Source organism: Phyllopteryx taeniolatus, chromosome 14 (genome assembly GCF_024500385.1).
Source record: "Phyllopteryx taeniolatus isolate TA_2022b chromosome 14, UOR_Ptae_1.2, whole genome shotgun sequence".
NCBI lineage: Eukaryota > Metazoa > Chordata > Actinopteri > Syngnathiformes > Syngnathidae > Phyllopteryx > Phyllopteryx taeniolatus.
Genome location: NC_084515.1, coordinates 13202881 through 13217475, shown reverse-complemented (window position 1 = coordinate 13217475; position 14595 = coordinate 13202881). Strand labels below are relative to the sequence as shown.

The window sequence follows — 14595 nt, the reverse complement described above, 5'->3', positions numbered from 1 at the left end:
CATCATGTTTTAAGAATAAATTCGTAACACTACAATAAAAATCTTAAGAGAATAAAGTCTTAATATTAGGAGACTAAAGTTTTGTTTTTGAGAAAAAAAATATGAGGAAAACAATTTACACAAAGTGACTGTTAAAATTATTACAGTAAGAGTTTTTTCATGCAACATAACATTCTTTTCGTAGTATAACTACCATATTTCCTTTACTCTAATAGACACTGTGTCTTGTGTAGTTGTTGAGGTCGCCGCCCACTTGAAAAATCTAAACACCTCCCTTATTAATATACCTAATTAAATATTAGACATAAGTCTTACTGGTGGCATTGGTGCGCACGTAGATGATGTCGCTCTTGGCCCCGTTGACCTGGTGCTCGTCGGAGGCGGAGAGCTGCGTCTTTACCATGATGGCGTACTGCGTCCAGGGCTTGAGGGGCAGGATGAGGTGGCCCGGCTCAGAGTGGTCCCTGTCACCCTCGGTGGAGCGCGGCGGAGGGTCCACGTCCGCGATCACCCAGCTGTTGGAGCCGCACGCGTCCTGCCCGTCGAACTCGGTCACGTTCTGAAAAGGCCTGAAAAGATCAGAGAGTGACATTATTCGGTGCAATATGGCAGTCCACAAAACAGTGCCAATAGACATCGGAAAATGACTTTTTCAGCGCCAAAAGCCAATTTTTGACATAACCGAGAGTCGCAATGTTACAAGAAAAAAGCTGCAACGTTACTCACACACACACAAAAAAAAACACTGTGATAAAAAAAAAAAAGAGTCAGTAATCTTTTGACATAATTTCAACAAGTGAATATCAATAGCAATTTTGAAATATAATCAAATAAATGGTGGTCAACCAGTAGCTTGAAACATAATTGGGTGGATTTTAGAATTTCCACTGTAATACCACGCTGCGTGTGAAGCGTCAGCCAGCTGATTCTCCTGTTTCAAGTCACTGGCTCTTATTTGGATCATCGCCCCGACTCGCTGCAGCTGAAAACAATAAATGCTTGGCCGACACTGTGGACGCACTTTGGTGAGAGAAGAACTTACGCCTCTTTATAGAGCACCATGAAGCCCAGCAGGTCTCTGAAGTCTGGAGGCCAGAAGGCTTCCCACTTGACCATGATCTTATCGCTCATGGTGCGGATCTGGGTGAACTTCAGCACGTGATTCTCGCCTGACAAAACAAATTTGGATCATGAGGTGAAGAAAGGTACAGAAGATGTTCGCGAGTGATACGGATGTGCTGAAACGTCTGCTGTGGATGATCACACCAACATGCTGGAAGTGATTTCATCTAAAAACAATGCGGCGAAGCGGCCATTCATTTTCACACAGAATGATTTTAATGTGCTGAAACATCTGTTGATTTAATACAAACAATGTTGTGGATCAGCCATTAATCTTCTGATTTTATCACAACACAATGTAAAGTAGTGGCCGTCCCTCTGCTCACCATGTTTTTCAATCCAAACAAAACTTTGTGGAGCTATCGTTGGGGTTAACACACAAAATGATTTTAACGTGCTGAAACATCTGTGAAACCTTGAATTCATCTGCATACAATGTTGTGGAGCGGTCGTCCATCAGATGAGGCTGATTTCATCCAAACAATGTTGTGGAACGGCCATGCGTCCTTAAACACCCAGCCTCATTGATTTCAATGTGCTAAAGCAGAGGTAATCTAAGCATGTTCTGGGGTGCCCCTCCGTCATCTCATCATGCACTCAATTATTATAATGTGCTGAAACATCTGCTGAAGCTATATTTCATCAAAACACAATGTTGGGGAGCGGTCATCCATCTGATGAAACTGATTTTATGGAAAGACAATGATGTGTAGTGGCCATCAGTCTCACACAATTATTTCCATGACCTGAAATCTGCTGTAACGGATTTCATCTAACCACAATGTTGTGGAGCAGTCATCGATCTGGTGAAACTGATTTAATCCAAGCACAATGTTGTGGAGCGTCGTAGTAATACAATGGACTGAAAGAAATCATGTTTGTTAGCGAAGCGATGCTAAAAAAAAGTCTCTGCGAAGAAAGCGCGTCAGGAAATGATGACCATTAATGCTCGCCGTTGGCGACACACGACTTACACGAGGCCTGGTCGCCGTTGGTCTTGGACGCGATGTCGTTCCTATGCTCCCGGGTGCCGGCGACCGCCTCCATCTTGCGGATCTCGGACATGCACAGTTTGGAGTTGTAGTGGAAGAACATGCGTCCCTGCAGGATGCTCAGCTTGTGCTTGGACCAGTCCCACAGCTGTCGCAGATTCTGGTTGTCCAGGGCATAGAAGGAGTAATTGCTGCAGGTGGAAAGAAAAGGTGTAAGAATGCTAGCTGGTTCTTGGCACATTGTCGTTACGTAGTTCTCAAACTGGGGGCGATCCGCAAGCTGTAATTTGGGGGTCAAAGGCCATTATCTATATCTTTTTGAGTAGTGTATGTTTAATTGGTGTTCGGATTATGAGGGGGTCCCTTGGAAAAAATTCTCCCCTCACCCGATTTCCGTCTCCTCCCCGCGAATGACGCGCAGCTTGCGAAAAAAGGAAAGGGAAACCAGGGCGTAGGAGCGCCGCACGGTCAGGTAGCCGGTGATCTCCTCCAGCTGGCCCAGGCTGGCTTCCAGCTCTGCCGCTATGTTGGCTGCCGCAAAATAAACAAATAAATAAATAAATAAAATCAACAACAGTTTGTCATGTGGCTCGGTCAGACTTTAAACATGGTGTGTTTTTTGAAAGGGTACTGCTTACTTCCTCCGCGCAGGTTGATGACCAGGCTGCCGTTGAGGATGGTGCAGCCCCTCAGCGCCTGCGCAGCCGTGACCGAGTCCACGGTTTTCAGACCCATGCACACCTTGGGGCACAGCCCGGCGCACGGCGTGCAGTTCAGCCTGCAGGGCCAAGAAACAAACAGGTGTTGATGTGTTACACCACAAAGAAAAATGTGAACTTTCCACCTTAAAATTCTCACAGACATGAATTTAGCTGAACTGAACTCTGTCGCGGCTCCCACGAGGCACGTAAACCGTCTCTCAGATGAATTCCAGTGTGGAGTCTTACCGCATGTTGTAAAGAAGTATTAAAGCTGTTACATTATGTTTAGGTGGCGTCTTTTATTAGCGTTCCACGAGACGTGGTCGGCCCACAATGTTGTGTGTGCCCATTTTTATGTTCTCCAACTTTTGTGTTCTTTTTTTATTGTTGTTTCTCTGCGTTCCTTGACAAGAGTCCTTTTTAATTAGTTTTATACTCCACTTTGTCGATATGTGATCTCTCCACAATGTTGTGTGCATCAATTTTAATGATCTGCAGAGCAATACAACTTATTTGGTCCGCCCATTCTGCCTCATTTAGAGTTACTTCCTTCACCTCCTCCTCTTAATAGCCCTTTTAATTTTGTTCTAAACGCCACTTTCTACTTATGTGATCACAATGTTGTGTGCATCCATATTTATGTTTTGAGGAACTACCTGACTCATTTATCACTCCCAGTCTGCCTTGTTCAGTGTTATTTCTCCATAATAGTATTTTTTGTTTTGTTTTAAAGGGGAGCAACATGACTAATTTTTACTGCCCAGTGTACAGTACCTCGATTATAGGTGTTTCTCTTCATTTCTCCCTAAGTTCATTTCATTTTGTTTTAAACTCCTATTTCCAGTAGGTATGGGATTGTCCCACAATGTTGTTGCGGAAATGTATTATTATTACCATTACATTTCTTTACCAACTGGCTTGATTAGAAAATGCTACCTACATTCTATTTGGCTCCAAAATGACTAAATATGGTTTCTTGTCCTATAAAGGATTACAACTACGTGCCGTCTGTGTTTACCTTGCAATAAACACTGTCTAATCGTTTAGCGTGTGGTAAGGTTTATACAAACACGGCGCGGAATGAGAACATTAGCGTCTACGCTAACAGAGGGCAAAAGTAGGTCATCTGGGATTGCCACGGTAACGACGACGATGCCATTCTCTCTATTCCGCCCACGTATCTGCTCCACATCCTGAGAGAAATATCAAGGCCATTAGTGAATAAATGTTCCTGCCATTAAATTAGTTTGTCTGACATTTCTGCTCTTCGGGATTTTTTGCGCATCTTTTGTGTTTTTTAGTGACTTTTAAACTAGATTTACTACCTTTGAAAAACACTGAATATACGTGGATGATCACAAATCAGTGGCATTTTTACTTTTCGACTGAACAAACTCTGGTTGAACAACCTGTCTTATGTAATGTTTTCATAACACGTCTCGTCCCACAACAGACATGCAGGCGCAGCTGTGTATGGCCGCCGTATTAAATTATTTCCCGAGAAGCCATCTGCGAAATCCCATCACTGATAATGGGCGGCGATGAGCACGAAAAAAAATATTGCAAAGTACACCACCGCAGATTCACTCATCAGACACACCGGGGGTGTTTCTTCCCCCCCCCAGAGTGATTAAGGTTGTGATTAAAGGGAGGATTAGATACCAGTGATGGGCGTTATGCTCGGGGTCATTGGTGTGATTTGTGCTTAAGTATTTTGGTCTGGCGGCTTTATGATGACAGAATGGTTTTGTTTGGCAAAGCACAGGGGCAGTTAAAAAAATCCTAACCTATCCTGACATCCTAAATTCCTCACAATTTAGTGTCACCTCTATTGTCTGATATACGCGGTTCAAACTTTGTAGCAATTTGACAAAATCTCTGGGAAAAGTTTATCTTTGAAGGACATGCTTAAAAAAATTGGTTTTAATTATTTTTTATTTTTTTTTTTTTTTTACAATTTTTAAAAAAAAGGACATTTGATGACATTAGGAGCTTATGAATAGGAGTTATTATGAGTTTATTTAATGGAGAGTTATTAAATTTCACCATAATGCTCCACACACAAGCAATTAAAAAAACAACAACTTTATTTTGCAATTTAACGTCACCCAAAATGGCGGCTTACTGTGTCTTTTTCGGCATTCGTTCTTGATATGTTTTTAATGAACACGATTATTCATTGATTTTGAAACTTAGTATTTATTTAAATATCAAAACTCAATTTTAAATATAACTTAATAGAAGAACCAAAAAAATAATTAGTAACAAGTAAAATAATAATATATACAAAAATAGAAATAAAATAAATAAATAAATAAATAAATAAATACAGCCATGGCTAAAAACATTGGCACACCAGGGGTGACTGTATTGTCTATTATATACAGTTGTAAAAAAAAATAATCCTCTTAATATTCTGGCATTTGGCGAATATAAATAATGTTGGTAATCCTAATTGACCTACAATGAAAATGTTATCTGATTTCATGTCAGACAGTCAGGGGTAACAAAAAGCATTTGTGTCTTTTTATACAAAGTCATGACTGTATCTGCTGTTCCTGCTGTATGCGCCTTGGCCTCTTGGGGGCAGTGTGGTTCAATGCATGCATGGAGTTGCATTTACAGTAAGCAAAAAAAAAAACCCAAAAAACAAAAACAAGCGTGTAGAACGAAGTCACAATAAAACTTTATTAAACTTGTTATATGCCCGTGAGTATTGTTATATTGTCTGTTTGTGAGTGTTGCTAAGGCGTTTGTATGTAAATACCAAAAATTAAATACCTCCCGTGAGTCAATGCTAATGCTAGCTAGCCCATTAACTGATAGCATTATCTGGCGATTTCTAAAACAATGTGCGTCTTGTATTTAAATATTCAATGTGAGTAATTCCTTTTGTTGTGCATTTAGTTTTACAGTAAACTCCAACTGGGGTGTCAATAAACAGCTTAAAGCACGCTCAGGGAAGGCAGAAGAACATGCGTCACACGCTTGCTACAAGCAACACCGGATGCGTTCAGGGTGCGTTTACAACGCAGAAACTTGCACACAAACCGGTGCCGTGGCATATTTATCATTTTCTTCGACTATGATGTTTTTATGATCATGAGAAGCCAAAATCGAAATCACGATTAATTTTCGACTAATCGACCAGCCCTAGAATGGGTAGCTTCCTGTGTCTTTTTGGGCATGGGTTCTTGAGACTTTTTTGTGGGTCTACTCATGGTAGACATGCCTAACAAATTTCATTTTGCTAAGTAAAACTGGCTTTTGGGCCTGAATTTTCAAAACTTATGGGGGTGGGGGTAGGGGGGCGCACTACCGACTGTACCATAATAAAATTGCCAATTCAAACGTAAATGCCTGACTTTGTGTCTTCGGGAATAGGTTCCTGAGCCTTTTTGTGGGTCTTATCATGATCGACACACCTGCCAAATATTATTTTGCTAAATGAAACTGGCTTTGAGGATTAATTTTAAAAATTTATTGTTGGGAGGCTACAGACTGTACCATGACTGGGTGGAAGCTAATTGGCCATGTTACTCATGGCGGTGACTCCTCTTTGTGGTCTTAATACGTAATGAGCAGAGAACAAAGACATGTATTGTGGTCACTTGAAGATTAATGGCAGATTAAATCGGCTAAACAAAGATTCTAAGCAACTGCGGCACTTGAAAAAGCCTTCAACCAGACAGGAACAACGCGGCAAAGAATGTGCGTTCCAGCATCGGTGAAAAAAAAAAAACAACATCTTTAACTCACAATCAATGTTGACCTTTTTCCCACTGTGCGGTGCCACGTGCACTTTGAGCATAGTTTATTCTGAGCGGCGGCGAGAGGTGAGCCGTGACAGGGGTAAAAGTGCTGATATGCGACAGTACGAGAAGGGTTCAGTGGAGGTAAACATGGTGACTGACTAGAAGATTACCAGCTAACATGATGAAAGGTCATTGATTGACAGGGTTCCAAAATGTACCAAATGCAAACACTATTACGTAGGGCAGGACAGTTTAGAGAGATCCCCCCAAAAACCGCTTAGTCAATTGTAACACTGTTGCTAACCAAAACAACATCCCCTCCTGAAACCTGTGCAGTATTAAAGATGATTTCTACACTATGGTACAGCATCTTTAACAATGATTCCAGCAGACTTAATCAACATGTGCTCGCTCCACAATGTTGTCCACATCCATGTTTATGTTCCTTGGGAGCTATGCCACATATTTGTTCCACCCAGTGTGCTTTATTTCTTGGAGTTTTCTTCTCCATAATATTCCTGTTTATTTGGTTTTAAACTCCAGTGGAAAAAAAAATTTCTATGGAATTCTTTTTTAGAATTTAATCGGCCAATTTTAGCCCTTTTTAAAATACAGTAATCGGCCAGATTTTTGCCACCAAACATTTTTTAAAAATATATATCTTTTTCAAATATTAAATTAGCATTTTACAACACGAGACAAAGATGATGACATTCTTGGTTGTCCATTTTATTCTGAGTCCAGGCCCTAAAACAGTGCGAGTACATGCTGAATGGTGTCTACTTGGAGCTGTGACGTCACGTCATTCAATCCTCAGTCTTCTCAGTAACAGGAGTGGGCCGAGTGGTGCTTTCCGACATGTAAGTTTATAATTTATAACGACCTTGTGAAAATACCAATGACCCAACAAGTCTCCCGTTTAACACTCTTTGCCATGTGTCATGACGACGCGTGCTTCATGACCTCAGTCATGCTTTCCGTTCACGTTGCATTGCTAACGTTGTGCTAACTAGCCTAAAGTTACAAGATTTTTCTTGCAGTAGTTGACATAGTGCAATCGTGAACGAGCAAATTTGTCTAGTAGTCTTATCCAGCATTACGTCTTGTCTGTCCCACACTGCCGAGATGTTTTTTTATTTTTTTAATAACTTTATTGGCCGTCAGAAGTTTACATTACTACGTCAAGAGACACGCGACTAGCTTAAAAATAAACTAGCTTTTGGATTCAAATATACTGTGCACGATGGCGACGCGGAGTCAATGTCTTTTGCGGAGCCGATCATTCGGCGAATTATGACATTAAAGCCGATCAGCATAAAATGCTAATTATCGGCCAATAACCTACCCCAGTGAAAATAAAGTACATAACATTTTACAACACTTAATTGTCTACAGCTGTCAATCTCTCACTTGTCATTTTACAACGCGAGACACCGTGCTGCATTTTCTCATCTTCGGCCTGACAAGAACGATTAGAAATGCCGGGAGCTCGCATCGGCTGGCAGGCACGCCCAAAAATAAGCAAGTTCCTTGTGCAGGTCCGTGAGGCGGTCAGCGGGTCGATGCGAAGAAGATTGTCGGGACGTCACCGCATGTACAAATACTCGGTACAGAGCGGGAAGTCGGTAAAATAAATGTGACAGAGACTGTAAATCGAGTCAAGTTGAGCAAAGGGGAAAAACACTTCGGCCGAAGCAGACACTGGTGGCATGCTAATCACTAACGATTTTGTGTTGCAGGACAACATACAAAGAGTGAATTCAGATGGAGAGCTGGAAAATCGGAATTATTTCTGGATTATTCGCTGCTGGTCTGGTCACTCGTATCTCAAGGCACCACTGTACCTTACACTCCATTCTCCCATCACACCACATGCAAGCTAGCATTACAATTACAGATATCATTTTTTGGGGGATAAAAATTCGAAATATTTTGCAAAATGTACACTCTAGGGACGTGGTGATGTATTCCGTAACATCATACGTCATAGCCTCCCTGTGGGCGTACGAACTTTGTTCTCTATTGCATACAAAACAATGTCGGAGAGCGAGAGCAGCACAGCAGCATCGACTTTGTCCTCAAATAAGGATTTAATGCCTAAAAAGAGTGTTGTGTGGAGCTGGTTTGGCTACAATTGACTTTGGCTACAGATACACAGCAAAATAAAATAATTTGTAAATTATGTGGAAAAACAAGAATCGCCCACCACTACCTGGGTTCATCCAGTTATCTGATCGCGGGATGCAGTGTTGCAGAGTGAAAGCGCACACACTTTGGACAATATCCCACTTGACGTGCTTCTCTAAAAGCCGGCATCTCTCGCCACTTTTCCCCTCCACCCCCCATGTCGTTTGGAATAAACGTCAACACAGACTAGGTTGACAAAGTCGACCCTGAAATTTTCCGTAATTCCCTTGCACACAGGCAAGTCTCACCGCTGTTACAGCCGATTCTACATTTGAAGGTGGGTAAACTCCTGGGTCGATTTCTTCCCACCATTGCAGTTTATAGCCACACATGAACGGGCAAAAAAATGGGAAAATACTGGCTTTTACAAGGCTACTATTAAACAGTTCCATCCAACGTGTTACTTTAACAACTACATTTTTACTCAAAACAAACCACCTTCACATGAGGCTCATCAGTAATATTAGTTGGCATACTAGGCTGAATAACACTCTTAGCACAAACAGGACATCACAAATGCTGATGAAAAAAAAGACTATATCAAAGAAGTAAACCCAACTACAACACCAAGAGTTCACCAGATGGTGCCAAAGTTATTTGTTTATGGCTTTGGACAGAGCATAAAAACAGTGAATAGCCAATATTTTCAGGAAATAATGGAGGATAGCGCCCCCCCTCCCCAAAATTATATTGAATTTCTTTGCCAAAATGTGAATTTGCATAATATACCAGGGGTTCACTAGTTTATACAGTTTCCTCTAACGTGTCAATCAATAATTACTGCATAATGGATTGGACTCTTTCTACTAAGGCTCAGTGTAAAGTGAGTGCGAAGTCATGAGCAAATTATAGCCTTTTTAGGGAAATGAAAGGGCAGCGGTGCACTTACGCTGACGAGTTGACGGTGGTGTAGCCGGAGGGACAACCGGGGATGCAGGCGCCGTTGTGGATGACGTACTCGTGGCACTCGGGGCTCTTGCTGTGCTCCTTCTCCCGCTTGCACCTGTCGTGGAGCTCCTGGCAGAAGGCGAAGGAGACGCAGCGCCAGCCCTTGAAGGTGTAGTAGCCATGAGGGCAGCGCTCCATGCAGCCGCCCCGGAGCCGGAGGCCCCGGCAGGCCACGCAGTGTGCGGCCGACTGGGGCTCCAGGCAACCGCCGAGGCACTGCTCGTGGCAGCACTGCTGGTCCCGGGTGCAGGCGCGGTGTTTGCAATGGACAGGACACACTGCGGGGGAGACAAAAGAGGGTCTGGATGGTAAAGAGGGGTCCGCCGTGACTCGAAAGCAACCATTCCCAAAGCGTTTTAGAGGTGGATCTGATCATTGGAGATTTAATCTGGGTTGCCAAATAACATGCATCATTCATAATGTAAATACCCCTGGAGTCATATGGAAGGCTCTGTTATCTCTGTTTATTCATGAGTTCACTTAAAGGGCAAATACCATTCACTTGCATTATTTCAAAAATTGCTCTCAAGCATTGCTGATTTTTTACTCATGAAAATTGTTCCACAAGATAAAGAATAACTTTTAATTATTCGTAAAAGGCCTGTCCATAACACACTATAAGACAGGGAGACACAGAAAACTAGAAAAACATTTCACCAGCAGACAAAAAATAAAATAAAATTGATTTTCGTTCAGCTTTCACACAGAACCCAGGTGTTAACATTGCCAGTGTTTACATTTTGAAATGATGACTTTTGGAACATTCCTAGGAAATCACAATGTCCCATCATTGGTGAGCAATCGTTAGAACAGGCTCACAGGATGGTCCTTGGGGGGAAAACTGGTACCTGCGGGCATCATGTTGGTGACCCCTGATTTAGAGTCTTCAATGAATTTAACATGCATGCTTTTGAAATGTGGAAGGAAACTGGAGTACCAGAAGAAAACCCATGCAAGCACGGGGAGAACCTGCAAACTCCACACAGGAAGGCTGGAGCAGAGATTCGAAACCAAACCCTCTAGACTGTGAGGCAGATGTGCACTGCTAACCACTATTCTGACATTCTGCCCAGTTTATTTCTATTTTCCTATTTATTTGCTATGGCAAAAAAAATGGGAACAAACTAACTCAAGCAGGGTACACACATACCAATTACCGGGCCTAAATTGAGGATTTTTCTGGCTTAATGATCATCTTTAGTGATTTCCAGTGGTGTGGGGCATGTTAAGAGTGATTCGGGAGGAAGCCGACATAGATGTAGAAAACCTACGCAAGTACAGGGACAACATGCAAATGCAACACAGGACGCCCAGAGCCATGATTTGAACCCCGGACCTCACAACTGCTTCGTCACCATGCTGCCTCTGCACCTTCCAAGAAAAAAAGGCCTTAACTAAACCCTTCTTGCAATGTAGAATGTACAGGCCCGGGAGAAATTAAGGGGTTTGGGGTTTATATAGATTTATTGCAACAGAAACATGCTCATCGGCCAAAGAGAAATCCCTCACTGAGCCAGTCAGCAGCCGAGGGGATCATCTTGCAGTCGGCTAACAAGCGTTATTGTGTACAAACAGCGAGGTGGCGCGGGGGGTCCGACACTCTCTCGACACCAGACAAACACGAATGAGGAAGGGCTCTATTCGACTGGTGGGAAGTAAATACGAGCGACGGTTGGCGTCTTTTGCAAGCGAGACACTTTTGTAATGTGAAACTCTGTGTAGCGGGTAACTCAAGAGCAAAAAAAAAAAAAAAAAAAAAGAAAAAAACAACAACAAAAAATGCATATTTATTAACACTAACACAGTGATCCTTGTAACCACGGAAACGGAGTCGAATAGATGTTAAACATACGAGGCCGGTGAAGTTTCTTGGACTTTGAAGGACCGATAGAAAGGAGTAAGGTGGCTGTTTATACATGTGTCTACAATATGAGTGTTTGTAATATCCATCCATTTTCAACACCGCTTATCCTGGTTAGGGTCGCGGGACGCTGGAACTTATCCCAGCTAACTTCGGGCGAAAGGCGGACTACACCCTGAACTGGTCGCCGGTCAGTCGCAGGGCACATATAGACACGGACAACCATTCGCACTCACATTCACACCGTCACCGAGTGGGAACTGAAACCACGCTGCCCGCACCAAAGTCAGGCGAGTGTACCGCTACACCATCAGTGCCTGTTTGTAATAATAAGCCTGTTATTTATCTGTTATTTGTCTGTTGTACGAGAGCGGCTCCAACTACCGGAGACAAATTCCTTCTGTGTTTTTTGGACATATTGGCAAATAAAGATGATTCTGATTTAACATCAGATCAGGTGTGAAGGCACCTCCTCTTGTGTGTGTTGTTGTCCAAGTGTATATGTGAGGATAAGGACGATAGGTTCTTGAGGTTAACAGGGCCTGCCCAAAATAAAATACACCGCCCTCTCAACAGCTCTCAGCTAATTTTAAATTACAAAATCACAAACTATTATATATATATATATATATATATATATATATATATTTATTTTTTTCAAAATTAGGGATTGGATTCGAAAAAAATTCAACACATTACCCTTCTATTGCGAAGTTCATATGTTTATATGTTTAGCAGGTTTGTCACCGCTACCAAAGGACTAACTTCTTCCATATATAACATATTGAACTGTAATCAGCCAATTTATAGCGTGCTATTTTCTAAACATAAATGGGAGACATATTTAGGTTGCATTTATGGAGATACTGATGGACAAAATCTGTTGAGTCAAATGCAATCTGTCTTGATTTTATTGTATCTACAGTGTTGATTGATTGATTTTGACGTACATTATGATCCTAGGATTTAGTTATTAGGCGATGTTATTCTGCTCAATGTGAACTTTTTACCTAAAAAAATAAAATTATTTTGCTGCTCGCCAGCACTGCTGTGAAAAAGATAATACTAATAATAATTGGCAATCTGAAAAGTCACTGGTTGCATGAACGCTCTTCTTATTGTACGCCAGAAAAGATAGTGTATGAGATTAGGAGAAAACCTGCATTCTTTGAAAAAAAATCTGGAGAAATGTTCTCGATGTTCTACCATCAATATCACCTCTTGGGTAACGTAGCTTCTCATTATTTAACAGGGCCTAATGGTGTTGTGGTACAGCTATTATGCATTGGGGGCTGTGTGGTATACCTCTCTGGGGTAGGTTTTTTTTTTTGAGGGATAAATGTTTTGTATTATTCTTCTCTCGCTTCATTTCGTGTATTTTTATGTATAAGATTTCCATGATGCTTTGTTTTCTGTCTTGTTTACAAAAAGAGAGAGACGATTCATGGGATTGATGTACGTACACTATTTTGATATCAATAAATAAATCTTTACAAAAAAATAAAATAAAATACACCACCTCCACTCAGGGTTTGGAATAAGCAGTGGGGTGGTGGGTTTGTTTGGGTGTCGCAATAACTGTAAAGATCCAAGGGTGCGCTTCTTTTACGGGTCACGGCTGATGAAGCCCAAAAACTAAATACTGTTGAGTAGCATTAGACTCATTGCGCTTGATAATCGCTTGTTCTTTGTAATGACATTTCTGTTGTTGACTTTCAAGAGCTGTGATCCAAATGTGCTTGGTCGCATTAGCGTCATGTCGTCGAGCCTCTCACGCAGGGGTCCTGGACAACCGGGTCGCAGAATAGTATAGGGTCTTTGATTGTTTGGTACCTTTTTTTTTTTTTTTGTTAATTACAGTGAACCACCTGCCTCTTCATGGTTTGTTACTCATGAATTCACCTATTCACTTTTTTTTTTTTCCCCCTGTGGAAGCTATCTTCAGCTATTCGCTTAAAGGGGTTTGCAATTAAAAAAAATTTAAAAACACTTTTTGTAATATTTGTTGAAAAAGTCATTATGACTTGATAATAGTACATGATAAATAGGATCTGTGAAAAAAACATCCATGTCTGGCCCCATCTTGTGCCTTTAATTTGTTATACAACAAAGCAGTGCCTGAGTAAAAACAACCAATTAGAGACATAAGCTGTGACTTAGGAGGTGCCAATCATTTGTCACGCAATTGCGGGCTTGTAAAAAATTTAACTTCAAACTGATAGCATTGAGTAATGCAACAGGTCTGCACAAGGGTGTGGCTGCAAGTGCAAAACAATTGATTGATACCTTATAAGTCATGCTTTCTGTCTCCAATTGGTTGCCTTTCTGTGGGGGCGTGGTGTTTTTTTTTTTTTTTTTTTTGCATGTCAAGTTGAGAGGCACAAGATGGGGCCAGAGACTGAAGACAGTTGCAGTACAGGCCTGGCAGAGCATCCCCATAAATGAAATCCAGCGTCGGGTGAGGTGATGTCTATGCGTTCTACACTTCAGACTGTAATTGCAAAGTTTGATTTATGATTTTTAATTTGTCCCGTTACTTTTGGGAGGCATATATCTAAACTGTTCTAAATTCCTACACCAATTACCTGATTTGGATGCACATTAAAGCTGAAAGTTAAAGCGCATCTTGTTCGTTTGGAGCCAAAAAGATGAGAATTTTGTCCCTGTCCCAATATTTATGGACCTGACTATATATTTATGGTTTAAAGTGTTAATATAGGCAATTATACATTTTTGTGAGGAGCATCAATTAGTCGATTAGTTGATCTTGATCACTATCCGTGTATCGCTGCAGTTTAATGTGTTTGAACCTGCAGAGGACAGCATGGCACCCTAGTGGTTAGCACATCTGCCTCACAGTTCTGAGGTTTGGGGTTCGAATCTTGGCTTGGACCTTCCTGCGTGGAGTTTGCATGTTCTCCCCGTGCATTGATGGGTTTTCTCTGGGTACGCTGGTATTTTGAAAAAGGTGTGCTCATTCCCATGTTTGTATCTGATCTGATGGGGAAAAAAAGGTTGGGGTTCAGTGC

The 14595-nt window shown here is 41.6% G+C and overlaps 1 protein-coding gene across 1 annotated transcript in view; it reads right to left on the bottom strand.

Moving 5' to 3' along the window:
* insra (insulin receptor a) overlaps positions 1 to 14595 on the bottom strand; it is a 60379-nt gene that overhangs the window by 14246 nt on the left and 31538 nt on the right. The window contains exons 3-8 of the mRNA XM_061798356.1: positions 9647 to 9983; positions 2753 to 2892; positions 2501 to 2645; positions 2097 to 2305; positions 1043 to 1169; positions 316 to 569 (exon numbers count right to left, since the gene is read on the bottom strand). Coding sequence (XP_061654340.1) covers positions 316 to 569; positions 1043 to 1169; positions 2097 to 2305; positions 2501 to 2645; positions 2753 to 2892; positions 9647 to 9983 — 1212 coding nt within the window. The remainder of the gene's footprint in view (positions 1 to 315; positions 570 to 1042; positions 1170 to 2096; positions 2306 to 2500; positions 2646 to 2752; positions 2893 to 9646; positions 9984 to 14595) is intronic.